Here is a 27,726-nt window from a genome sequence, read left to right on the forward strand (position 1 = left end):
AAAATACCCCCATGTGACCCTCTCCCCCGACCCCCCCCCCCCCTACCAGAACAAATACCTCCTGAAAACGCGTGTATACTTCCCAATAACCATTACTATATGTAGGCTGAACAATGGGCAAAGTTAATAACTCGCACCCCTTCCCCCGGGGACTGTGGGGGATTAAGTCATTTTCAAAAACACAGTTATTAGATTGACGACTATGCTGAACAAAATGGCAATCTCAAAATTTTGATCGGATGACTTTGGGGGAAAATGAGCGTGGGGGGCCTAGTTGCCCTCCAATTTTTTTGGTCACTTAAAAAGGGCACTAGAGCTTTAATTTCCATTCGAATGAACCCTTTTGCGATATTCTAGGACCACTGAATCGATATGATAACCCCTGGAAAAAAAAAAAATAAAATAAATAAACCCGCACTCGTGATCTTTCTTCTGGCAAAAAAAAACAAAAAAAAAAAAAAAATTACACATTTTCGCAGATAGGAGCTTGAAACCTCTACTGTAATGGTTTCTGATACGCTGACTCTGGTGGTGTGATTTTCATTAAGATTCTATCACTTTTAGGGGGTGTTTCCCCCTTTTTTCGAAAATAAGGCATTTTTTTTCAGGCTCTTAACTTTTGATGGGTAAAACTAAACTTGATGAAACTTATATATTTAAAATCAACATAAAAATACAATTCTTTTGATGTATCTATTGTTATCAAAATTCTGTTTTTAAGAGTTACGGTTACTTTCGAGCCGGGTCGCTCCTTACTTACAGTTCGTTACCACGAACTGTATGAAACAACTTCTGAACGATAGAAGTATATACGTATTTGTCTATGCATTTATATAAATCTCTTATTTTTTATGTGGTGAGTGATTCTAAAGACACAAATAAAAATTTTTATTTGATCAGGGTAAATCTGGGCTGCTTTAAACTAAACATCATAATTACAACTTTAATGTGATATTTAAAGCTGCACTTATCATTCGCTAGGGACACTTTAAAAATCTAGTCACTGCTTTAATTCTAATTTTTAGATTGTATTTGTATTCAACCTAGTGTAGTAAATTCAAGATACTTTCTGAGCCTCAGGGACGGTAACTCATTTTTTTTTTTTTTTTTAGCTCGCAAATCTATGCTTAATCGCGCAAAAATAGTACTCGACAGCGTCTGGTTAGTTTTATTTATGTTTTTATTTAAGTAAAACGAATAATTTTAGTTTTATTTAAGTAAGTACTTTATTTGATCAGGATAACCCAAGGCTGCTTTAAACTAGGAATTAAAACCGCTAAGTTTGTGATATTCAAGGCCCACAGGGGACCCTTTAAAATATAGTAATGACTGGTTTCATCCCTTTTTTAGGTTACATCTCTTTTCTACATAACGTAGTAAATCCAAGACACAACACAATGCTTCCAGAGCCATAGGGATTGCAGCACTGTTTTTTGAGCTGATTTTTTTTTTTTTTTCGGCAAGTAGATCCATGCTTAATCGTGCGAAAATAGTACTTGGCAGTATCTGATTAATTAAGTCAAATGTTTTATTTACTTTAAACTGGGAATCATAAACACTTCGTTAAGTGATATTTAACGTTATGTGACATGTATCATTTAAAAATATAGTAATCACTAGTTCACTCGTTTTTTTCAGGTTTCATATCTTTTCTACCTAACGTAGTAAATCTAGGACACAATACGATGTTTCCTGAGCCAAAGGGATGGCAGTACTGTTTTTTGAAGAATTTATTTTTCGGCTTGGAGATCTATGCTTGCTCGTTCAAAAATAATACTTGGTAGCATCTGGATAATTTCAGTCAAATGTCTTATTTGGCCATGGTAACTCAATGATGATATAAACTAGGCATCATGAACACTATGTAAAGAACTCTTTAAAAATATAGTAATCACTGGTTTAATCTTTGCTCTTTTTTAGGGTACATCTATTTTCGACCAAACAAAGTAAACCTAGGACACAATACGATACTTCCTGAGCCAGGGGAATGGCCGCACTATTTTTTGAACATATTTTTTTTTTAAGCTGCCAGACCTATGCTTAATCGTGCAAAAATAATACTCGGCTGCATCAGCCTTCTGCTCTAGGAAGCCTCACGTGCGCCAACCAAAAAAAAGGTAGAATGTGTGGTCTTGAACAGGGATAACACAGAATACCTTTCAAGAAGTGTTGAGCTTTTATTTGATATAATATGCTACAGACGTTCTGTAATAACAAAAAGTGGAGCAAAACAATCCCGCTATAGACAAGCGATTCTCTAAGCAGTAAAAAAAAATACAGTGCTACTGACAAAAAGCAATGAACAAGCGTTTTGAAAAAATGTGATGTGAAAAATTTGTGAAATGAAAAAAATTGGATTGAAAAAATAGTCACAGAAAGATCATCTCATTTCACTGAAATTGAAAGCAAATGTTGTTTATAGAATACCAAAAAGCCTAGCGACTCCTCATTTCGATTGCATGATATTTCTGTTGCTAATTCTATTGTGACATATAGAAGTCAAGCGTTCGTGGTTTTTGACAAAGGTTGAAGGTACAATAGCTACCACTTCCGAATGAAAAGTCAAATTATACATCTATGGAACAACTACACACTTAGATTTGACTTGAAATGTTGCATACCTTTCGTCCAACAACATTTAAACCACGGAAAATAAATCTGTACAGCTTATCGAATCTAGATAATTGCAGCAATCCCAAATGTTGTGTGTGTTATAGAGAAAAACCAAAATCAGTATTTAAAAACAGAATGAAATTGAAATTCCACATTCCAAAACAAACAAAAAACAATGACTTCAAGACAGGTCTATAAAACATATAATGCATGTGTTCAAACCTGTAACCTTTTTATAAGTTTTGTTGATCGACCGTGCATACCACAAAGGAATTGAAAGACATGAACAATCGTCTGAAACACGTTTAAATAAAAAAAAACATGTTTTTTTTTTAACTGAAAGTAAGGAGCAACGTTAAAACTTAAAACAAACAGAAATTATCCCGCATATGAAGGGTTGCCTCCTCCTCAATACCTCGATCTTAACGCTAAAGGTGTTATCACTTTTAAAAAAGCTTCCTATTCAAATTAAATGGCTCTTTTTTTTCAGGAGCTAGACTTGAAAATTGGAACAAACAGTCGAACTTTAGCGTAAAGAGCAAGGTATTGAGGAGGGGAAAACCCCTCTTATGCGAAATAATTTATGTTTGTTTTGAGTTTGAATGCTGCTCCTTACTTTCAGTTAAAAAAACATATTTTTTAATTTAATTTCGGTTCGTTTTTCAAAGTCAGCCTCCATGAAATATACCCCCTCCCTCACAAGAGATTTCTCCGTGAAAATTTCATCCAAAGTAAATTACAACCGCCCGTCAAGTTCCCTCCAGACTGTTCCATCCACGCTGAAAATCTCCCCTCCACGTAAAATTTCTTGCGGGCGATTCAGCCTGAAAAAGTATTCTTAGCATTCTTTCAATTGAAAAATACTTTAATCTCTAATCAGGTTCTGCATCACTCCGGAAATGCCCCCTTCCGTAGATTTTTTTCCGGAAATCAAAACATGCGGAAAATAGCCCCCGGATAATTCCCCTGGAACATCTCCAAATGCAAAATTGAGTTGGGAAAAATTATGTAAGACAATTAACAACAAATTTTGTATAGGAATTCTGTCAAATCCCCCAGTGTACAATTTTCCCTGGAATTTTCACCCCCCTCCATAAATTTCCCTTCCGAAGAAAATCTTCCCAAAGGAAATCCAACCCAAGCACAGAATCCCCTCCCCCCCCCCCCCGAAAAATGTCTGTACAGTCCCCAATATACGTAATCAACGGGCAAATTTCATAACTTAGAGGTCTCTCCCCACGAAGAGTGGGGTCATTTTACCCTAGCGACATAGTTATTTCATCATTCAACTATACTCAACAAAATGGCTATCTCGAAATTTTGATCTCAGATAACTTTGGGAAATAAATGGACGTGGAAGGGAGGCCAGTTGCCTCCAGTCTTTTTTGTCACTTAAAAAGGGCACTAGAATTTTTAATTTCCGATCGAACGCACCCTCTCCCGATCGTCTAGGACTATTATTTCAATACGATCACCCCTGGTGAAAAAAAAAACAACAACAAAAAGACAGAAAAAAAAAACAACAAAAAACAAATAAACACCAATCCGTGATCTTCCTTCTGGCAAAATTCCACATTTTTGTTTATAGGAGCTTGAAACTTCTACAGTAGAGTTCTCGGGTACGCTGAATCTGATGGTGTGATTTTCAGATTCAAAGAATTGCAAGATTCCTTAAATTTTAGGGGGTGCCCCCCCCTGTTTCAAAAATCAGGCAAATCTTCTCAGGCTTGTATCTTTTGATGAGTAACACTAAACCCGATGAATATTATATGCTTGAAATAAGCATAATAAGCTGATTCTTTTGATGTATCTATTGATGTCAAAATTCCGCATTTTAGAGTTTCGGTTACTATTGCGCCGAGTCGCTCCTTACTTTCAGTTCGTTACCGCGAACTTTTTGAAAAGCTTATCATTCATAATCTGCACTAGGAAGTGTATTTGTTTGAGCTTTTATAGTTATTAAATAAAAAAAAACAAGTTTTTTCAACTGAAAGTTAGAAGCAATATTTTAACTTAAAACGAACAGAAATTATTACTCATATTAGGGGGGTTGATCCTCCTTGACGCCACGCTCTTTATACTAAAGTTCTTAATACTCTTGAAAAAAGCTCCTTATTGTTCTAACTAAACGAACCTTGTGTATTAGGAGTCGTTCTTAAAGAATTGGGACAAAATTCAAACTTAAGCGTAATAAGCTAGGTGTAGAGGAGGGGCAACCCCCCTCATATACGTAATAGTCTTATACTTAAAAGTCTTATCTGAGAGTTCGTTGGGTAAACACCTTATTTTTGGATACAATCTACTAATACAATAAGCTTAAACTTGTGTGATTTCCACACAAGATATGGACATTTATTGAAAATTCATTCATAATCCGTCAGATATATAGGTCCTAAGATTTGTAATTCTCTTCCAGTGAGCATTCGGGCGGAGGAGCACCTTGGTTTGTTTAAAAGAAAAATGAATTTTTTTTATAATTAGAGATTGGTCATAATTTAGTTGTTTATTTATTATTATTTGTTTCCATTTTTTTTTTGTTCTTTTGTTAAGAGTTTTGCTTGTTAAGTGTTTGTTATATATGTGGTCGTCCAGTATCAAGTGCTTTTATGATTTTCTTTGGGCAGCCACTTGGATTAATGTTATGTGTTATATCATTTTGTAATAAACAGAATTGAATTGAAAAATTGAATTGAATCGGATTATTTTCATTTGCTGGCTAACAGGTAGTTTTGATATTTGAGTGCAATTTCCCTTTGGACTTAGATATTTATTAAGTACAAAGATTTTTATACAAAGACTTAATAACTTGAATATATTTCAATTTTACTAAGTATCTGGTTCTTGTGATATCAACTTGAAACTGGAAACGGAAATTCTCTCGGCTGTATGATGGAGTGCAAATTCTTGCATAAAGCAGTGCTGAACTATGTATATCGCTCGACGGAAACTGGTATAAAATCTGACTCGCTAATTACAACGGGTGTTCAGTTCTTTGAAAAAGAATTTTTCAAACTATAACCTTTAACGTTAATATCATTCGAAAAAATGAGTTACCATCCCTGAATCAAAAAAAAAAAATTTTTTTTCTCAAAACGAAGTGGCTTCGAAAAATAATTAATAAATTGTGCCCACTTCGCTCTTTACATAACGTTATTGCAATATTATGATACGATTTTAATATGACGTCATTAGGGTTGCAACCTGAATGCAGCCTTTTATATTTATAAGTGACGTCATCAAATGAACCTTAGTGGAGTGAATAAATGACGTCATCGCTGTTATACATATCGGTATCCCCAAATTTCGAATTTCCAAAATTCGATTCTTTTGGTGTATCTATTGTTATCAAGACTCTGTTTCTTAAAGTTTCGGTTACTATTGAGCTGCATCGCTCCTTACCTACAGTTCCATACCACGAACTGTTTGATATCCTTAAGAAAATTGTCTCACCCATTCAAAAGAAATCTAAATATAACTGTAATGCATGTTTACAATGGGTAATTAATAAGTTTACAATGTGTAACCTGACCTTAAATGAAGGTCAGTAAGAGAGTAAATTTGATTCTAATTGGTAGATTATTTTCAACTGACCAATCGTAGGTCATTTTACATTCTTACATTAAGTAGCTTACGTTACATAATGAAAATGTGATGCTGATGCAAGTCAGTGTACTTTTCATAAGACTTAAGTCCACAGAACTATATTCCAAGCTAATATATTTGAAAATAGATTATTCTAAGTCCTAAAAAATCTTTTGGAGTAATTTAAGAAGAAACTAAATTTTATTCTTTTTCTGGGAGGAACGGTCAAGATATTTTGGATGATGGGACACCACTTATCATTTAAAGCTAACTTATACCCTTTTCGACGATTATTTCTAGTTTTTCGGTCTCAAGGCAGAAGAGCGCCCCCTCCCCACCATAATAGGCAACCCAATGTTCAGTAGTGCAAAAACTAATTACTCACTAAAAAATAAAGGAAACAATCCTCACAATTCATTTGAACGAGATACATGCATGAATACTTACTTTTGACAAAGCTCTTTTAAATCTGCTTAGCCCTCTCTTAATATGATAAAAGTTCTAAATTCTAATGAAAGAAAGCACTAGATTGGCTTTTATCATAACTCTAAAGACAGTAAAAGGATTTGAAAATCCTATAGAGTACCTTCCCAACAATATTCTCCCTAAAGCCTGAGACCTAGAAATGGCTTACTGGTTCAACAAAACTGCAGGTAAATATATTTAAGTGTTAGCTTCTGGAGGTAAAATTATGTACAAAAGATATGATTTCCTATAGGTAGCGTCAGCGGCGGCAATCCAAAAAACGGTATGTTACACAACCCAAACAGGAGAGCAGAAAAACTATAAAATTTGTCTTGGGTTAATTAAAAAATAATAATAACAATACATCCAAGATGCCGTAAAATATAAATCGTTATCGAAAAATTACATTTCCAACTGCTTCTGTGAGTGATTAAATAAAAAAAAACAAGTTTTTTAACTGAAAGTAAGGAGCGACATTAAAACTTAAAACGAACAGAAATTATTCCGTATATGAAAGGGGCCTGTCCCCTCATAAATACCTCGCTCTTTGCACTAAAGTTTTTTATTGTTTTAAAAAATAAAGTTTTGTTACAGATTCAAACTTTAGAGTAAAGAGCGAGGTATTGAGGAGGGGACAGCCCCTTTCATATACGGAATAAGTTCTGTTCATTTTTAAGTTTTAATGTCCCTCTTTACTTTCAGTTAAAAAAACTTGTTTTTTTTTTATTTAATTTCTGAACGTTTTTGAATTAATGCAGCTTTGATTTTGGCTCACCATACATGAATAATTAAAACAAAATTTGCATATTAATTTTACTATTTTGGCTAAATGGCTTTCTCGAAATTTTGTTCTGACGTAACTTACGAATTAACTTACGTAACGAACTTCTATATTCCTATGTTTTATTACGTACATTAGGGAGTTTGCCCCCTAGTCGGTACCTTGCTCTGTACGCTAAAGTTCGAATTTTGTTCGAATCACAAACCCCTGAATCACAAAGGCCGGTTAATTAGAATAGATAGCTTTTTTGAAACTACTAAAAAAAAACTTTAGCGAAAAGGGCGAAGTATTGACTAGGGGGCGAACCCCCTCATATACGTAATAATTTCTGTTTGTTTTAAGTTTCAATGTTGTTCATTACTTTCAGTTGAAAAAACTATTTTTTTTTTTATTTAATTTCAGATCGTTTTTTAAATAATGCTGGGAAATCCGTAGCCCCCTTCATAGAAATGTCCCTTCCCCCAAGGAAACATCCTCCATGGAATGATCCTCCCCCGTAACCCGCCTCCAACACCCCCACCCCAGAAAAAAATCCCTCCTGAAACGTCTGTATACTTTCCATTAACCAATACTATGTAAACAATGGGCAAAGTTCATAACTTCCAGCCCTTCCCCCGGGAACTTTGGGGGATTAAGCCATCCTCAAAGACATATTCATTAAATTTTTAACTATTCTGAACAAAATGGCTATCTAAAAATTTTGATTGGGTGACCTTGGGAAAAAACTGAGCGTGGGAGGGGGCCAAGTTGCCCTCCAATTTTTTCGGTCACTTAACAAGGACACTAGAACTTTTAATTTCCGTTCAAATGAGCCCTCTTGTGATATTCTAGGACTACTGGATCGATACGATCACCCCTGGAAAAAAAATAAAATAAAATAAACACGTATCCGTGATCTTTCTTCTGACAAAAAATACAAAATTCCACATTTTTCCAGATAGGAGCTTGGAACTTTTGCAGTAGGGTTTTCTCATACGCTGAATCCGATGGTGTAATTTTAATTAAAGTTCTAAGAATTTTTCGGGGTGTTTCCCCCTTTTTTCCAAAATAAGGCAAATTTTCTCAGGCGCGTTGCTTTTGATGGGTAAAACTAAACTTAATGAAAATTATATATTTTAAATCAGCATAAAAATCTGATTCTATTGATGTATCTATGGGTATCAAAATTCCGGTTTTTAGAGTTTTGGTTACTATTGAGACGGGTCGCTCCTTACTTACAGTTCGTTACCGCGAACTGTTTGACACAAGATGACAAAACGACATAACACATTTGGCAAGATTTTTAACTTTTAGATGTCCTGAAAACCAAATAAGATAGGAAAACGGATTAGACTTGTAAACAGGTTAGACCAAACGATGGAACTTATTTAGTTGGAGGGGGTGATTTTAACTTCAAGTTTCCAATTAAAGGCACACAACGTCTTGTGAATTATCAAATTGGAAGTTCCTACCTCATTCCTGTCGACATGATCTTTACTAAACAGCGGGTGACTAATTATCGTTCTGAAATTGTAGGAGCTCAAGGCCATACCCAGGATTTCTTTTCAGAGGGGGTTTTACTGAAAAAAAAATTTTCTGTTGGGGGGGGGGTTTAAACATAAAAACTAAAAAAACGCATACAAAATTTGTTTATGTCCATTTTTGTTACGTTTTTACGAGTCAGACGATCATTTCGGGGGGGGGGGGGTTCAAAACCCTGAATCCCCCTGGGTATAGCCTTATAGGAGCTTCAAACAACATTGCTGAATTTAACTATCCTTAATGAATTATCATTGAGGCAAAAGTCGGATGTGAATTGCGCTTTCATTGTATTTTGTCTTTCAGAGTCCACTTTGAAATAGCGTATAACACCACTATGTGTTAATTTGTTTGAGTTTCGAAGGACGGCAAGCCAATATATTATGACAGAGATGACACAGTTTATATATATCAAAGGATAGATACTGCGCAACAGTGTATCATTTATACCAGCCCCAATAACAATTAGGTTCTTGTATAGTAAAATTATCGCGGAAAATTCAGCGGAACCCACAAGTACTAAAATATAATTTTTTTTCTTCCAAATTACTTTAAAAATAAAAAGTCCTCAAAAGAGCAAATAGAGTTAATTACATGAACTTTATAGGGAAAAAACTAAACATCATTATAGGGCGCGTCTCATAAGTGTACTTTCATACTCGCCTGATTGTGTACTCAATTTAAATACCTACACTAAACAAATCAGTTTACAAAGACAAAGAATAAGTCAACACTAAACAAGGAATTAGTCCAAGCGATACTTACCCGGCAGCCCCATGTCACCTTTCTCGCCCTTTTCTCCACGGTACCCTCTTTCTCCAATTTCTCCTTTTGGCCCTTGGGGTCCCGGAAGCCCACGTTCAGCAACTTCACCATTTATACCCTACATGAATAATTCACAAGAGTTAAATTAATTATAAAGACTGATTAATGATGAAAAATACAACAAAGAACACAGAAACCATTTTTTAATCTCAAAATAGGATGAAAACTTAATTAATTAGATTAAGTAATTGCGGGACACACAAAGATACTTTATTTTTTGGATATTAATTTTTTTCAAAATATTATTAATTCGGCTACAATTGTATATGTAATCTGCTGCCTTTCATAGCAATTTTGTAAAAAAAATCAAATAAAAAAAAGTTAGCTGATACACATGTACCCACAAAAAAAAGGCAAAAATCATGATATATTTTTTTTTCTGCTACGCATTGAAGGTTCACCAAAAATATTGCGTCCCAGTCATTACATTCCTATTACATTCCTATTAAAATTTTGACAGCGTTTCCTCTCTCATTGAAGAAATTGACATAATTGTTTTGTGCATATTCTATTTATAAATCTAATAAAGCTAAAATAAACATGTCATTATTTTTAAATTTTCATACAATTATGTGTCCTTGCATTATACTCCAAGCGCCGTGATGTTACTGCCACTTGGCCGAATATGGCCTGCCAGTTGTTTTCTTTGCGGGTCAGCTTTATAAGAATTTTTTTTCCCGAATGAGACTGTATTATTATATCCACTAACGCACAGGAATAGGAAATATTTGCTAATTAAAATTCATCAATTTTGTTCATTTTTCAAAAATAAAAATTACCAGTTTAAGAGTCCTTAAAGAAAACTTGAATACTAAGACGATTTGTTTTTAGACAGTTAAGAAAGCTGCAAACTCACAAGTAACAAGCAAGCAAACAGAGAAAGGAATCAGCTTAAAATAGTGTCATGCTATGTAAAAAAGACAAAAAAAAAAAAAATCAAAAAATATTTTGAGTAGCATTAAGGGAATAGCGAATTAGGAGAAGGATGAATGCATAAATATCCCATCGTTTAGAATCGTCTAATTACAGCTATTTAAAAGTATCTAATGAGGAAGTGTTCTTTAGACATAAACTAGCTTATAAGCGAAAGTTTTATTTGCTTGATCAAATTCTCAAGAGTAAGATATTAAAATTATCACCTCTCAAAAATAATAAAAAAACAACAGAGAGTTGGGGATAAAACTCACTTAAACAATCAATGAAAATAGCCGAAAGATTTTTTTTTTAAGTACAACATGTTAAAGCTCATTTATATTACACTTACAAGACACATAAATGCTGAGATAATAGCTTATACGACATAGATTGAACGATGGGGTTGTAAAAACCCTACCCATTCGTCCAGTGGCAGAATATATAATTTTGATTCTTACAAGGAGAACTTTTTTTAGCCAAGAAATTTGAAATTCTAATAAATATCATAGGGGTGTAATATAACAGTTTAAACAACACAGCTCTTCAAAGAGTGCAATAAAGCTGCAAACAAAGCAGTTATGGGCGTAGGGAGGGGGGCAGGGGGGCAGCGGCCCCCCTAGACCTTCAAATTTACATTAGATATGGCTGAAAAACCAGATGGTTTGGAAAAAGCAGTTGATAAAATTCCATCACACTATCGACTGCTCCCCCCCCCCCCTAGACAATATGCTGCCTACGCCCATGAAAGCAGTTCAGTTTTTCTAGTGTCACCGGTATGGGTGCTGATAGAATATTTTTCGGGTGACGGTCAGACCACCCAATTTTGTCGGCGACGATGTAATCAATTTTTTTTTTTAGAAAAGTATAAACCTATCTCCCCCCTATTTTCTAAAAAGTTTTCAACCCTTCTATATTTTCTGTCAACCAGGGTTGGAGGGGATGTCCTGTCCCTCTTATCCCCCTCTCCGTTCTCACCCACGGACACCCATTAGTAATTGTTTGTTTCATCATGCATGAGAATTTTACAGAACAAAACAAAAGGACAAGTAGAAATAAAATTACATTATGTGGTTATGTTTTCAGATTTAAATAGAATTGGATGCTGTTTTTACTGCATGTCACCTGACGATGACGAAGAGCCTTATTAAAACCCTCAGAGAATCTGTCAGATTATTGTCCTGGTACTTGTTATTTGAAATGGATGTCTCAACCACCTCTGTCAATCATCCAACTAATTTATTTCAACAGCACAAGAATTAATCAGTGATTTGTCAACAGAACGAAAAGAAAATTTCCACGCCCATAAGCGACTGAGGAAACATTCAGAATTTACCGGGTCTAAGCTTTAAGAAAATATTTTTTTGCAAGACAGTGGATTTCCTATCTTTGTTATCAAGGCCGCATCAGGGGGGGGGGGATTAGGGGTTTAACCCCCTTTCCGAAATGTTTATCCGACTCGTAAAAACTTACTAAAAATGCATATAAACAAATTTTTGAAGCGTTTATTAAAGTGTTTTATACCCCCCTAAACAAAATTCCCCTCTTCCGAACAAAAATCCTGGATATGGCCCTGTTTATTATGCTTCGGTTTGGGGAGGAAAAATATAACTGGCTTACCAAACGAACAGGGGTTCAGGGGTTCGAGTCCTGGTGTCGCTGGCTATTTGGTTTGAAACGGGGGTCAATGGCGTGACCCTGTAAGCTCGGCCAGAGTCGACCCATCTCTAAATGGGCACCTGGATAAAGCGGGGGGGGGGGTACGAAAACCGTCGGATGATTTGCCCCCCACCACGCATTGCACTCCCGGCTGAAGGCATAGAATCAGGAGATCAGCACCTGCGCAACGCAGACCTTTGGTCAGCATGCAAAAAAGTGTTTTTTTATACCAAACGAACAGCTAATAACTTCTCGCTCATAGGTGAGCTGCGGTCATATCTTTAAGGAGGGAAAAGATAAATAGTTTTCCTTCAGGAGGGTCCATTGTTTATAAAAAAAAACTTTTTAGACTCAAATTTTTGGAACCGTTTTCATACGTAGCCCGAAAATTTCCCAAGAAGTGCTTTCCATCAAGTTCAGAGGATGTAATTTTGTCCCTGTGTCCCTTCCCTCTGTAGTCAATTTATGTAGCCCTATTCGTTTTTAATACTGTCTTTGCGTGCATACTATGAACGCGGCAATATAGTAAAATTCAGTCTTATCTGTAAAATTACAGTTGTTCAGCTATCGTTCAGTTTTTTAGTTGTACATTTTTCAGTTGTACAACTGTTCAGTGTAAGCTATTCAGTCTTATATAGTAAAATTCAGAAAATCTCTCCTTGCGTGCACACTATGAATGCGGTAATATAGTAAAATTCAGGTTAGATTCTACAGTCAGATTTTCAGATTTTTATTGGAAAGATATCACCAAAAGGAACATCTCGCGTTTTTGAGGAACTATATAAGAAAAACTTGAACTTAAAGTTAATCAAAAACCGTTAATTTTATTCTGTTAACCTTTAAATTAACGTAAAAATCAGAAAAATAACGTAAAAAATTCTTTAAAAATAATCAAAAATCATTTATTTTTATGAATAATAGTTTTTCCATTCTACAAAAAAGCAGACACTTTAGTAATGTGAGGTGTACGCGATGGCTACAAAACACTTTTATGCAGGCGGCAATAGTCTATAAGTAAACTGATCTCTGCTTGACAGTATGGGGCGTGGGGTTCGATCCCAGTTACCGCAAGGCTGACGGGGAAGGGAACCCGTCGGTTAAGTAAAATCCTGCGAAACATCTATAGATGCCCTATGCGCCATAAATGGTCCAGAAGAATCCATCTATTTAAGCTATTCTACTTGCATTTGGCAACACTAGCACACTAGTTGTCGACAGTTGGGCGACAGTGCATTTTCGTACATCGTAATAAATCCGTAGCTTTTGCTAATAGGGCTGCTTTTCAATAATTTACTACAGAAGGATAAAAAGTTGACATCATCAAAGAGTTTGCAAATTTGCAGAGAAAAATTACAATTTTAGTAGAATTTTCCAATTTTGACATTCCTACTTTGCCAAAAAATCGCGTTAGTTATTTAGTGAGCTCCAAGAAAAAGTTTATGGCAACGTGATTTCACGGATTTGACCTAGATTCCAAGCCAAATTTGAATTCTTTTAAAGTTTTTCACTGGATCTTAAGACTTACAGATAACATAAGTGGATGATAAAAGTCCGAAGCATGAGCTTGGTTTCTAGTTATGAAGCCATAAAGGGAAAGCACATTTGTAAGTATTGAAGGGGTATACAACTCAAATCATTTCTTGTTTCATTTCACAAGTATGTGATTTTCCATATCCACAATCTTGCAACAGTTTGTCTGTGATTCAAAGACACATAAACAAGGCTGCTCTGTCTTTACCAGTCACGACGTTTGGTGGAGACATGGGAATGTAACAACTATGGCAAGACACACTTAGAAGAGTAAGGGGTAAAATTGCAAGTGAAAAGACATGCGCACATGTGACAAATACTGTGGATCCCCCTAGCGAACCTTAAAGCAAAGGGTAATGCAGTTAATTGTCTCCAGTTTAGCATTTATACAGGATTTATTGATTTTTAAATGCTATAACTGCAATTTCAAAGCCCTTTTCGACCTGAATGGTTAAGCAAGCCACATTAGGGAGTACAGATCTATTCATTGTCAGATTTTTTATAGCTTATTCGCGCAATATCCTATTGTGTGCTTTGCTCTTTTGTGTAGGCATCTATTTTATGTCAATCCAAAAGTTAATAAATAAGAAATTCTAGTGAAAGGCTTCATCTAGCATGATGAGAGGTAAAAATTATTAAAAAAACACACAAAAAATACAGATTCTATTGCATGCTAATTCTGATTATAAAAATTGATTGGATGTCTCAGAATTTTCATTCGATAGAATTGTGTCCCTTTTTGAGCAAAAATGGTTGTTTTTCGCCACAAAATGGCAGAAAACATTGTTATGGACCTTTACCAAATTTACGTTTGAACGAGCTCTCTCTTAATGGTCTAGAACTAGAGGTTTGACACGATCACCCCGGGGGAAAAACATGGAAACAAACTCACATCCGTGACCATACTTCTCGAAAGAAAATACAATGTTGAACTTTTTTAGATAGACTTGAAACTCCTTTTTTAGAGTTTCGGTTACTATTAGCACGGGCTTCTCCTTATTTATTGTTTTTTACTACGAACTGTTTAATCTATCCTCATTATCTAATCATGATCTCCGTTCAGCACCACAGTTTTCTTTCCATTAAGGCTTGTTTTAAAGTATCTGACATTTTGAGCAGTTAAAAAGGGTCGTGGAACAATAATGCAAATACAAAATTTTAAGAATAAAAATGAAAAAGGGGTCACGAAAAAATGATGAAAAGACAAAGTTCAAAGAATAAAAATGTAGAAAATTGTCTAATTTTGGAGTGTACTGTAGTGTCAGATTAAGATTATGTTGGATTTTTTTTGTACTTAGGTTTGAGTATGAGTGAGTTAAGCAGAAGGAAGGCAAAATACGGAAAATGAAGGGGTCTTAAAGCAAAAAAATAACAATATTTTTTTTCAGTTTTGTAATTATAGTGTCACCGTGGAAAAGGTGCCCTTCCCAAAAATAAATATGATTGGTGTTTATCAAGTTTAATAAAATGTAAATATTGTTTTTCCTACGGGGAAATTTCTTAATTTTTTGATTTGTAAGTGTAGGTGGAACATAGAATAGTCTTTCTAAAAGAAATACATAGGTAAAAAAATTACAATCTTGTTGTTCATAAGGGACAATAACATGAAAACAACCAGAAGAATCAGAAATATATCTGCTGTATGTAATACAAATATATGCAAAAATATCCCAAGAAAAAAAAACATAAGGGCTAGATTCGTCTAGGCTACTTTTTAATTTTTTCCTCGTGAATTACTTTGAAAGTAGCAAGGATATTATTTTTTTTACTGTCGTATTTAAAAATTGACTTCGAAGCTAGTAAAAAAGAATCCATTATGGCGTAAAGAACATATTTTAATATTTCAATATATATTCAATATTTTCAATATATATATTCAATATTTTAACTACCAGTTTGTTTTTATCCTCACTAATATAGAAAACTGATAAAAAGTTGTGTTCACTACTGCAGTAAGTCAAAAACTTTATTTGTTCCTTAAATAGATATGAAATTAACGATTCGGACTAGAAACCTGAAAAGTTTGGAATACATAAAATAAAAAAAAGACCTACAATTTGAAGTTAATTTTGACTTTGTCGCTTTTATCCATGCCCTGGAAGAGTCCAAAATGTAAAAAAAAAACAATGGTGGAGGAATAGATTTAAAAACTCTAGAAATTTCAATCCGGCCAATTAATTTTAAGTTTTTTTTATTTATAGTAGGCCTACTTCCGGTTTTTTGAAATTCTCCATTTTTTACGCTCTAGACCTTTTTCAAAAAAAGCTATCAGGTTTTACTTCAGACATTTTTTCTTTTTTTATGGGAATTAAATCAGAAAAAAAACTAGGCCAAATTTTATATCCTTTTTCAAAGATCACTTGTGCAAAAATTCATTTTGCTGACATGTCGGGTGAAAGAGCAAGATCTCTTTTCATAACATAGGAAAATTAACATTACAATTGATTTTGGGACATTCAACTTAACTTCAGCTTGCATTACATTGGCAAAAAACAAAAAAAAATTTGGGGTTTATAAGGAACAACAAAAACAGTCAGAAGACTGAAAAAAATGCATCTATTTTGTGTTATAATAAGTTACGCAAAATACAACGAAAAAAAAATATAATAAAAGCTAGATTTGTCTCGGCTACTTTTTAATTTTTTGCTCGTAAACTACTTTCAAAAATGTCTAATACTTTTTACTGGTTGGTACGACAAAAAATAGCCAAGACATCCTCTCTTTACTGTCGGCATTAAACATTTATTTCTGCTCTACCAAAAACGAATCTACTACTGCCTAAAGAACCTATTTCAAAAATTCGATGTAATTTTATCACCAATTGGTTTGTGCGATCACAATAATTGGTAACTGATGAATCAGTGGCAGTCACCAGTGGATAAAATCTACCTTATGCTATATGAGCAAAAACTATATAATACAATGGTGAAGTTTTCAAAAAAAAATAAATAATAATAGTCTGAAGAATGACAAAATATATCTGCTATATATAATACAAATATTTGACGAATATTACAAGGAATAAAAAATCATAAAAGCTAGATTGGTCTCGGCTACTGTTTACTTTTTTGCTCGTAAATTCCTTTCCGCAAATGTTTAAGAATTTTTACTATTTAGTACGACAAAAAATAGCCAAGACTCTTTTTTAGCGTCGCTAAAGACTACTCTAGTAAAAAAGGATTCACTAAAACGTGAAGAACCTATTTTAATAGTTCAATGTAAATTTTACTGCCAATTGGTTTGTGCGATCTCAATGATTGGTAACTGAAGAATCGGTTGTAGTTACCATTGAATTTAGCAAAAACAAAATACTATGTTAAAGTTTTAACGGAACAGCAAAAAATAATCAGAAGAATAAAAAAAGTATATCTGGTATATATTAAAAATATATGACAAATATAATGATGAAGGAAAAATCATAAAAGCTAGATTGGTCTCTGCAACTATTTTTTGCTCGTTTCAAAAATGTTTACTACTTTTTACTATTTAGTAAAACAAAAAATAGCCAAGACATTCTTTTTTACTGTCGCCATTAAAAATCTACTATTCTAGTAAAAAAGGATTCACTAAGGCGTGAAGAACTTATTTTGATAGTTCAATGTAATTTTTACTGCCAATTGGTTTGTGCGATCTCAATGATTGGTAACTGATGAATCGGTTGTAGTCACCATTGAATTTAGCAAAAAACAAAATACAATTTTAAAGTTTAAACAGAACAACAAAAAACAATCAGAAGAATAAAAAAAAGTGTATCTGGTATATATTAAAAACATATGACAAATATTATGAGGAAGGAAAAATCATAAAAGCTAGATTGGTCTCTGCAACTATTTTTTGCTCGTTTCAAAAATGTTTAATACTTTTTACTATTTAGTAAAACAAAAAACTGCCAAGACATTCTTTTTTACTGTCACCATTAAAAATCTACTTCTACTCTAGTAAAAAAGGATTCACTAAGGCGCGAAGAACCTATTTTAATAGTTCAATGTAATTTTTACTGTCAATTGGTTTTTGTGCTCACCATCATCGGTAACTGGCAATCTTTTACAGTCATCATCAAGTTTCATATTAATGTCCGCATATTTTATATCAGCAAAAAACAATGCAAAGCTGAAGACTATGAAGACTAATAAAAAATAGATAACTGCATTCTGAGCAATAAAAACTATATCTCAAATTATGGGGCCTCCAAAATTATCACGAGAAAAAATCGAAAAACCTAGATTTATCTCAGTAGCTACTGTTTAACGACCAGAGTCTTAAATCACTAAGTGGCCAAGTCCAGATCTACTTGAGATAATAGCACTTGGCTAAGAGGAGTATGCCACATATGGTAAATTAAATGTTGACAAAGAGTACCGATGAGGTAGTCAGAAAAACTTTGGATGTGGTTGACCTCTTTAAGCTAAGTATTTACAAGGAATTATAGACAAAACTGACAATTAGTGTCTTCTTTAAGGATAATAAAATAGATATAAATGAGACCAATTTGTTCCTAATTTCAAAGCAAGCTTAGAGTGAAGAGGCTGCAACTATGCATCATTACCCTAATGACTTCTTATGTACAAGCATGCCCATTGGGGATCGCTTAAATTACCGAAAAAGAGGGGGGGGGGGTAAAATAAAAATAAAAATACTAGAATATTTCTGTACATTTTTGGTCTTGTAGGGGGGAGTTAGACCCCTCTCCCCTTATTGTAGGTGCCTATGAGAACATCAAAGATAAGAAGTGACAGCTTCGTGTGAGCTTTTAATTGCAATCAGTTCTATTACAAGGCCTCATTGCAGTTCGAAGTTCCTAAATGCATATGTACTCGCCAGTGGCGTCAATTGGGGGGGGGGGGTATTTGGACCATCTGGATTTTGAGAAAAAATAGGTTCTTATCAAGAATCCGGTAGTCACGCGAGAAGTGAAGTTTCGTTTATGCTAATGAAATAAAAAAAAGGATAAAAATATTATAGTTCAGAAACAAATCTGGGCTATATATTTGCACATTAGGGGGGGGGGGGGGGGTAAAGCATAGCATATATTAAATTTGTAACCTAACCTAGGTACCTTTTTTTGCTCCTTCAACCCCAAAAAGCTAAAGTTTAAATCTTTGTCACGGAGTGGGCAACACCTCACACGGCAGAGAACGCCTGTTTTTCATGTAGCATCTCGGTCTTTCTCGATGTAGTCTTTCTCGCGTGACTACCGGATTCTTGACAAGTACCAAAAATATCTTGTTTAGGGAGTCTTTTCATTTGAAAATGTCTTTTTTGTTTTCATTGAAGAAATTTTAAAAAAACGACAAATTTGCCCCCCCCCCCTGCACTTTTGAAATTTGACTTTTTCCTCATTCCTGAATTTTTGCTAATTGATGCCACTGGTACTGGAAATCATTTCCAGACCATTCTATTAAATAATACCACTTTCTTAATACTGAGAAAAATTTCAGGAGCTTTCAGGGTCGAATCTCACCCTTTTCTACAGTACTCAACCTTTCTCTCACTACCTTGTTGGTAGGCTATTAAGTGACACTAAACAAACCCTCTAAGCCACTTTTTCGTAATAAAAATGCTTATTGGGCTTGAGTCATTTCGTTCATACAGTTTTATACAAGTATCAGTGTCTGGTACCCCAAATCCTTCAAATTAGTGCAAAAAATTTCTTCTACATGTCTATCTTTCTGCTAAAAAGATGGAGTTTTGATTTTAGAGGGAACACTGGCCCCTTCGGTCCCCCAATCAAACAGATTGAAAATTCTTGCGTGATCTCAGTTCAAACAATGTGCAGCATGTTTTTCTTTCTGCTATAAAGATGGCACGGGAGAGGGGGGTGTTCAAGGGGCCATGGACCATTTCGTCCCTCTAATTATACCACGAGGTTGAAAATACATACATGATTCTTGTTCAAACAATGTGTCATTTATCTATCTTTCTCCCAAAATGCTTATAATGGGAGAGGACTAAGCATAAGTTGGAGTTCGCTCATTTTTGCACCAATTCAAGATTTAACCCGTTTGCGCGCAGTCAAAATGTACCTTCTTCTTTACTGAATCAAGACATGACTCATTGTTGCGCCCAATCAGGACTTCGCTCATTTTACACACCGTCATTATCTTTTTTTTAATGTGCACCTCGACAATAAGTTGCAAACCCCTTCAAGACTTTCAAAGTGGCGTTTCTTATGAACAAGTTTCAGTAGGAAGAAAATGTAGTCACATACTCTGATCCAGATTATCAAAAATTATTAAACATAGTTAAAACAATACATGCCTCGGGATTTGTTAAGAATCCAGTAGTCACGCGAGAAAGACCGCATCGAGAAAGACCGAGATGCTACATGAAAAGCAGGTTTTCTCTGCCTTGTGAGGTGTTGCTCACTCCGTGACAAAGATTTAAACTTTAGTTTTTTGGGGTTGAAGGGGCAAAACAAGGTACCTAGGTTAGGTTAGGTTACGTATTTAATATATGCTATGCCATACCCCCCCCCCACCCCTAATGTGTAAATATATCGCCCAAATTTGTTTCTGAACTATTATATTTGCATCCTATTTTGTTTTATTTCATTAGCATTAACGAAACTTGACTTCTCGCGTGAATACTGGATTCTTAAAAAGTACCAATGCCGCTTCGAAAGTTAGTTTAAAAGTTGAACTACCAAAGTAGCTCTTGATGGTAAAACTTTCTGACCCGTGGGAAGCTTGCTCCGTTCGAGCTTGTCTACTTGAGCCAAGCTTTCAATTCAGAAGCAAAGGCATGGCTCGAAGAAATGAAAGCTTAGCAAAACACTGCAGGTAATCCTCGTCAACCCATACTATCAAAATTTACATCAAGTTACACTGTAGACTTTAGACAAGGACAAGCAAAACTATCCTTTTTGGCCCTGGGCACGAATTTTGCACAGCTTCCCAAAACGTAATGTCATACTGATACATCTGGCTCGAGGTTCACACTTTCCACAAAAATAGTAGGTATTAGACCCTTATAAATTTCTCAAGATAAACCGAAATAGGCGGCATCGGAAAAAAAGAAACGGGGCAAAACAAAGGTGCCCCTGAAACGCAGTTCAAGCAAGTTACATTATACCCATGAAACCTCGAAATATGTTTTTTTCAAGCAAAATATGAGTTGTCGATCCTGGAGGCATACTTATGAGACCTTTTGACTATTTTGAACCAAAAGGCTATTTCAAAATTTTGATTCGACACCATTGAGGGCCATCGGGATACCCAGGGGCAACAAAGGACACGGAAGAATGACTGGTTGCCTACCAATCACTTTTACCCATGATAAAGAGCACTAGAATTTAAATTTCCGATTAATCTCCCTCTCTCCAAGTGTCTACGATCACGCCTTCCCTCCGAAGGGGTTGGGGGGGGGGATGAGTTTTGAGGTGCATGGCTCTTTGCCAAGTCTACGCTAATGCGTAAGAAATAAAAGCAGGTATTCACAATCAATATTTAAAACGGCACACACAACTTCTGCAGGTATTTCCAAAACCATGCAAAACCATGGAGGCTTGGTTTTGTACTCACTACTTGAATCGAACAGCATTACTGAAGACAAAATAAATAAAACATGATTGTAGAGTTCTTCATTGTACTGACCCCCCCCCCCCCGCCCTCTTCAGATTTGTTATACAAGGCTAGCAGAAAATTTTTGAATCCACTTGTCCAGTCTGGAAGTTGGGCATTTTTCCAGAGGCCATCCCCCCAAAAAAATTTGAAAAGAGGTCTAAAAATACTTTTTCCGGTGTGTGCCCCCTTCTCCTTGGAAAAGTCCTCTGAAACAACAACATGCGTGTCAATAGCCATGCAGGTATTAAAGAAGATACTTACAGGTTATAGTTACTAAAATGATGAAGCAAACTAAAAATGTTATGCTACATTGCAACTGTCAACAGAACTGAAACCAATATAGTTAATTAGTATAAACATGGGAAAATTTTCATGCTTAATATAAATATGAGAAAAAAAAATTTAACATAGCGCCATCAGGTTCTTTGGCAGGACAAATTATACCCACCTTTATAGCGATAACACGGCAGGTGTGTAATAACAATGACATATCCGAAGCCACACACTAACTATACTGTCAAAACAGAGAAGGTAACATTTCCTAACCATAAATTAAAGATTCGGTCCAACTTTTACTATCTGACTAATGATAGTATCATAAAACAGGAAAGTTTGACATATAACTCATTCCATGCGACAGAAAAGAATACACCCAATTGGCTTTACATGGCCACCAGTAGTGGCATCTTATTTATAGTGGGAATTCATAGTTTTGTTGGTTTAACCGCATAATATATATATTCAAAACATAAAATTCAGGTTGATTTGGCACCACTAGCTCGTCTAGCTCTTAGATTCTACTCCACATTCTACAGATTAGCGAACGCCTTGGTTGTGTTGTTACTAATGTCATCATAATCATTTTCTACATGCATGGGCACCCATGACGGGGAGAAGGGGCGCAGAGGGGGCTTCACCCCCCTGCTGAATGATGCTGGCTTATATTTTTATATTTTTGTTTTGAGATTTCTATTATACAGCACTGGAAGTGCCGATTAGACCAGGTAAGCCCCCGTCCCCCTAAAATTCAGCTTATGGGCGCCCTTGTCTACAAGATGAGCGTTTTATAATAATTTCAATAAAATGTTATTTACTTGAAAATATTGATAGTTGCATAACATGACTACCCCCTTGAAATTTAAGTATAGCTACCCACGCCACATCAATATACCAAACTAAATCCTCGGAAAACTGAACACATGATGGAAACTGAAAAAGAAAATGGGCTAATAGTAGTTTCGAACACTGCCTGAAATTTTCCAACACTAGCCTTTTCCATGTTTTTTATTTTACCTGAACTTCTGAGAAAGTATCGCCACATCAACCAAAAGAAAATATTGAAATGGTAATCTTCATTAAAAATGGTGCGTCCAAAAACAATTGTTAAAGTCAACCCAAATGTATTGTTGACGAATAGACAATGGTGACTCTAATCCTGCTTTGTTGTTTAAAAAAATACTGTCAAGCCTATTAAATAATATCTTTAGAACAAGAACTTGAATAAAATACTTGCCCGTTTCCCCCGTTTTCCTTTCATTCCTCTATCACCTTTTTCTCCGTCTATTCCCTTGTCTCCTTTGTCTCCCTTCTGACCTTGCAGACCTAAAATGAAACACATTACTAAAACACCTTTAAGGAGTATTAAAAAATTACTAATGAAGGAAAACAATGTACAAAATTCCAATCATAATTCTTAAACACATAGTTTGTGATTTTTGAGAAACATATTTCACTGTGTTGGACACATCTACTAAAGTGCGCGATGTTAGTCCTTAACTCACTTTCATCACTTGGCTATATAAAATTGAAGACCTTCACATGAACAAATAACAGGTGGTGTTATAGGAATAACCCCTCATAAATACACTTCTGAGAGAGATGTGCAGCTCCCAATAAAGCTGTTTTTCAACTGCTAGTTCCCAGAAATTCCCCCCTAATCAGATCAATCGACGCACACACGCCCCAATTCATTTTGCTTTAAGTAAAGTATAAACTCCAGAGTAGAGTTTAGACTATAATTCAAAAGGGGGCGGGGGAGGCAGCAATACAGTCTTGGGTCGTATTTATTAATTATTTTATTTGCTCCCATTACTATTATATGAACAATTCTTACTTTTATTCCTGTTTGTTCTTTATGGATTTATATCATAGGCAGCGCTAGCGCTGCCTAAGTAAAGAACGATGTGGGCACAATGTGTTTTTTTTTTTTTGGTTTTTCTTCATACCCGGGCACTTCGTATCGAAGGTGTTGTCGTAGAAACTTCGAAAAGGACTCATTCAATTGAAAATTGGAGTGTCTAGTGCCCTTTTTAATAGTCAAAAGTGATTAGAGGGCAACTATCCCCCCCCCCTACGCCAATCATTCCCCCAAACACATCCAATCAAAATTTTGACATAGCCATTTTGTTCAGCGTAGTTGATTTCCACATAGAAAACATGTTTTTGAGGAGGAACTCCCCCACAACCCTCAGGGAAAGGGTTTCAAAATTTAGAGATAGTCATTTTGTTCAGCGTAGTTGATTTCCAGATAGAATGTGTTTTTGAGGAGGAAATTCCCCCAAAACCCTCAGGGCAAGGGTTTTAAGTTATGCCCTGGGGGCATATAAGGTTTTTATAGAAGGCGATGTCGTAGAAACTTCAAAACAGGCTCTTTTAATTGGAAATTCGAAGGGCTAGAACCCTTTTTAATAGTCGAAAGTGATTGGAGGGCAACTAGCCCCTCCCCCCCCGCCCATCATTCCCCCAAACACATCCAATAAAGATTTTGAGATAACCATTTTGTTCCACGCAGTTCAAAGCCAGGAAATTATACCTTTGAGCAGGAAACTCCCCCCACAGTCTTCAGGGCAAGGGTTATAAGTTATGCCCTGGGGTTATATAAGGTTTTTATTGAAATCTTTGTCGTAAAAACTTGAAAAAGAGCTCTTTCGATTGGAAATTCAAAGGGCTAGTGCCCTTTTTAGTAGTCTAAAGTGTTTTGAAGGCAACTAACCCCCCCCCCCCCCTTCTCACGCCCATCTTTTCTCCTAACGCATCCAATCAATATTTTAGATAGCCATTTTGTTTAAGCGTAGTTGATTTCCAGATAGAAAATATATTTTTGAGGAGGACACTCCCCCACAACCCTCAGGGCAAGGGTTTTAAGTTATGCCTTGGGGGCATATAAGGTTTTATAGAAGGCGTAGTCGTAGAAACTTCGAAACAGGCTCATTCGATTGGAAATTCAAAGGGCTAATGCCCTTTGTAATAGTTGACAGTGACTTGAAGCCAACTATCCCCCCTCTCACGCCCATCTTTTCTCCAAACACATCCAATCAATATTTTAGGCAGCGCGCTAGCGCTGCCTAAGTAAAGAACGATGTGGGCACAATGTGCTTTTTTTTCTCCATACCCGGGCAATTCTTATCGAAGGATTTGTCGTAAAAATTTCGAAAAGGGCTCATTCGATTCGAAATTGAAGTGGCTAGTGCCATTTTAATAGTCAAAAGTGATTGGAGGGCAACTATCCCCCCCCCCATCACGCTAATCATTCCCCCAAACACATCCAATCAAAAGTTTTGATATAGCCATTTTGTTCAGCGTAGTTGATTTCCTCATAGGAAATATGTTTTTGAGGAGGATACTCCCCCACAACCCTCAGGAAAAGGGTTTTAAGCTATGCCCTGGGGGCATATAAGGTTTTTATAGAAGGCGTTGTCGTAGAAACTTCAAAACAGGCTAATTCGATTGGAAATTCGAAGGGCTAGTACCCCTTTTAATCATAGGTAGCACGCTAGCGCTACCTAAGTAAACTACCCCTTTTTAATAGTCGAAAGTGATTTGAAGGCACCCCCCTCTCTCGCCCATCTTTTCTACAAACACATCCAATCAATATTTTAGAAAGCCATTTTGTTCAGCGTAATTGATTTCCAGATAGAAAATATGTTTTTGAGGAGGAAACTCCCCCACAACCCTCATGGCGAGGGTTTTAAGTTATGCCCTGGGGGCATATAAGGTTTTTTATAGAAGGCGTTGTCGTGGAAACTTCAAAACAGGTTCATTAGATTGAAAATTTGAAGGGCTAGTGCCCTTTTTAATAGTTAAAAGTGATTTGAAGGCAACTAACCCCCCTCTCACGCCCATATTTTCTCCAGACACATCCAATCAATATTTTAGGCAGCGCGCCAGCGCTGTCTAAGTAAAGAACGATGTGGGCACAATGTGCTTTTTTTTCTCCATACCCGGGCACTTCGTATAGATGAAGTTGTCGCAGAAACTTCGAAAAGGGTCCTTTCAACTTCAATAGCTAGTGTCTTTTTAAATTGTCGAATCGTATTGGAGGGCCACTAGCTCACCCACACTTATCATTCCCCCAACACGTCCACGACAAGTTGTGATATAGCTATGTTGTTCATCGGAGTTGATTTCTAGATAGAAAATATGTTTTTGAGGAGGATACTCCCCCACAACCCTCAGGGCAAGGGTTTTAAGTTATGCCCTGGGGGCATAAAATGTTTTTATAGAAGGCGTTGTCATAGAAACTTCAAAACAAGCTTATTTGGTTGGAAATTCGAAGGGCTGGTACCCTTTTTAATCATAGGCAGCACGCTAGCGCTGCCTAAGTAAAGAATGATGTGGCCACAATGTGTTATTTTTTTTTCTTCGACAGGCACTTCGTATCGAAGAAGTTGTCGTAGAAACTTCGAAAACGGCTCATTCGATTGGAAATTAGTGCCTTTTTTAATAGTCAAAAGTGATTGGAGGACAACTAGCCCCTCTCCCCCCCCCCCATGCCCAACATTCCCCCAAACACATCCAATCAAAATTTTAAGATATCCATTTTGTTCAGCGTAATTGATTTCCAGATAGAAAATATCTTTCTAAGGAGGACACTCCCCCACAACCCTCGGGGCAAGGGTTTTAAGTTATGCCCTGAGGGCAAATAAGAACCATGTTGGCACAATGTACCATATATTATTTTTTTACTTTAGAGCAGAGCACTTCATATGGAAGGGGTCGTCGTAGAAACTTCAAAAGGGGCTCATTCGATTGGAAATCGATAGTTCTAGGGCCCTTTTTAATAGTCAAAAGTGATTGGAGGGCAACTAGTCCCCCCCTACGCTCATCATTCCCCCAAACTCATCCAATCAAAATTTCGAGATAGCCATTTTTTCAGCGTAGTTGATTTCCAGATAGAAAATGTGTTTTTGAGGAGGACACTCCCCCACAACCCTGAGGGCAAAGGTTTGAAGTTATGCCCTAGGTGCATATAAAGCGTCTGTAGAAGATCGTGTCGTAGAAACTTCAAAACAGGCTCATTCGATTGGAAATTCGAAGGGCTAGTACCCTTTTAATCATAGGCAGCACGTAACCGCTGCCTAAGTAAAGAACGATGTTGCCACAATGTGTTTTTTATTTCTTCGACAGGCACTTCGTATCGAAGGAGTTGTCGTAGAAACTTCGAAAACGGCTCATTCAATTAGAAATTGGGGGGGGGGGGGGGCTAGTGCCCTTTTTAATAGTCGAAAGTGATTGGAGGGTAACTAGCCCCTCCCCCCCCCCCCCCAGGGTTTTAAGTTATGCCCTGGGGGCATATAATGTTTTGATAGAAGGCGTTGTCGTAGAAACTTCAAAACAGGCTTATTTGATTGGAAATTCGAAGGGCTATTACCCTTTTTAATAGTCAAAAGTGATTGGAGGGCAACTAGCCTTCCCCCACGCCCATCATTCCCCCAAACACATCCAATCAAAATTTTGAGATAGCCATTTTGTTCAGCGTAGTTGATTTCCAGATAGAAAATATGGTTTTGAGAAGGCCACTCCCTCAGAACCCTCAGGGCAAGGGTTTTAAATTATACCCTGGGGGCATATAAGATTTTTATATAAGGTGTCGTCGTAGAAACTTCAAAAAAGACCCATTTGATTAGAAATACATAGGGATAGTGCCCTTTTTAATATTAAACATTGATCCGAGGGTAACTAGCCCCCTCCCCACATCCCACTTTTTCCCCAACATCAACCATCAGAATGGTTAGATTTTCATTTTTGTAAGTAGTGACTATTTCTAGGTTTAAAATATGTTTTTTATGAGGTAACTCCCCCACATCCCTAAGGGCAAGTGTTTTAAGTTATGCCCTGGGGGCATATAAGGTTTTATTATAGAAGGCGTTGTCATAGAAACTTCAAAAAAGGCTCATTAGATTTGAAATTCAATGGGCTAGTGCCCTTTTTAATATTCGAAAGTGATTGGTGGGCAACTAGCCCCCCCCCCCCCCAACGCCCATCATTCCCCCAAATACA

At 36.1% G+C, this 27,726-nt stretch overlaps 1 protein-coding gene across 17 annotated transcripts in view; it reads right to left on the bottom strand.

The window, feature by feature from the left end:
• LOC148952349 (uncharacterized) overlaps positions 1–27,726 on the bottom strand; it is a 255,070-nt gene that overhangs the window by 53,443 nt on the left and 173,901 nt on the right. For all 17 annotated transcript variants that reach the window (XM_089089821.1, XM_089089819.1, XM_089089820.1 and 14 more), the window contains 2 exons: positions 22,961–23,049; positions 9,725–9,842 (listed from right to left, as the gene is read on the bottom strand). In XM_089089821.1, coding sequence (XP_088945947.1) covers positions 9,725–9,842; positions 22,961–23,049 — 207 coding nt within the window. The remainder of the gene's footprint in view (positions 1–9,724; positions 9,843–22,960; positions 23,050–27,726) is intronic.

The sequence above is a fragment of the Artemia sp. Qi Xiang Cuo genome, chromosome 5, assembly GCF_049724085.1.
Source record: "Artemia sp. Qi Xiang Cuo chromosome 5, ASM4972408v1, whole genome shotgun sequence".
Taxonomy (NCBI): Eukaryota; Metazoa; Arthropoda; class Branchiopoda; order Anostraca; family Artemiidae; genus Artemia; species Artemia sp. Qi Xiang Cuo.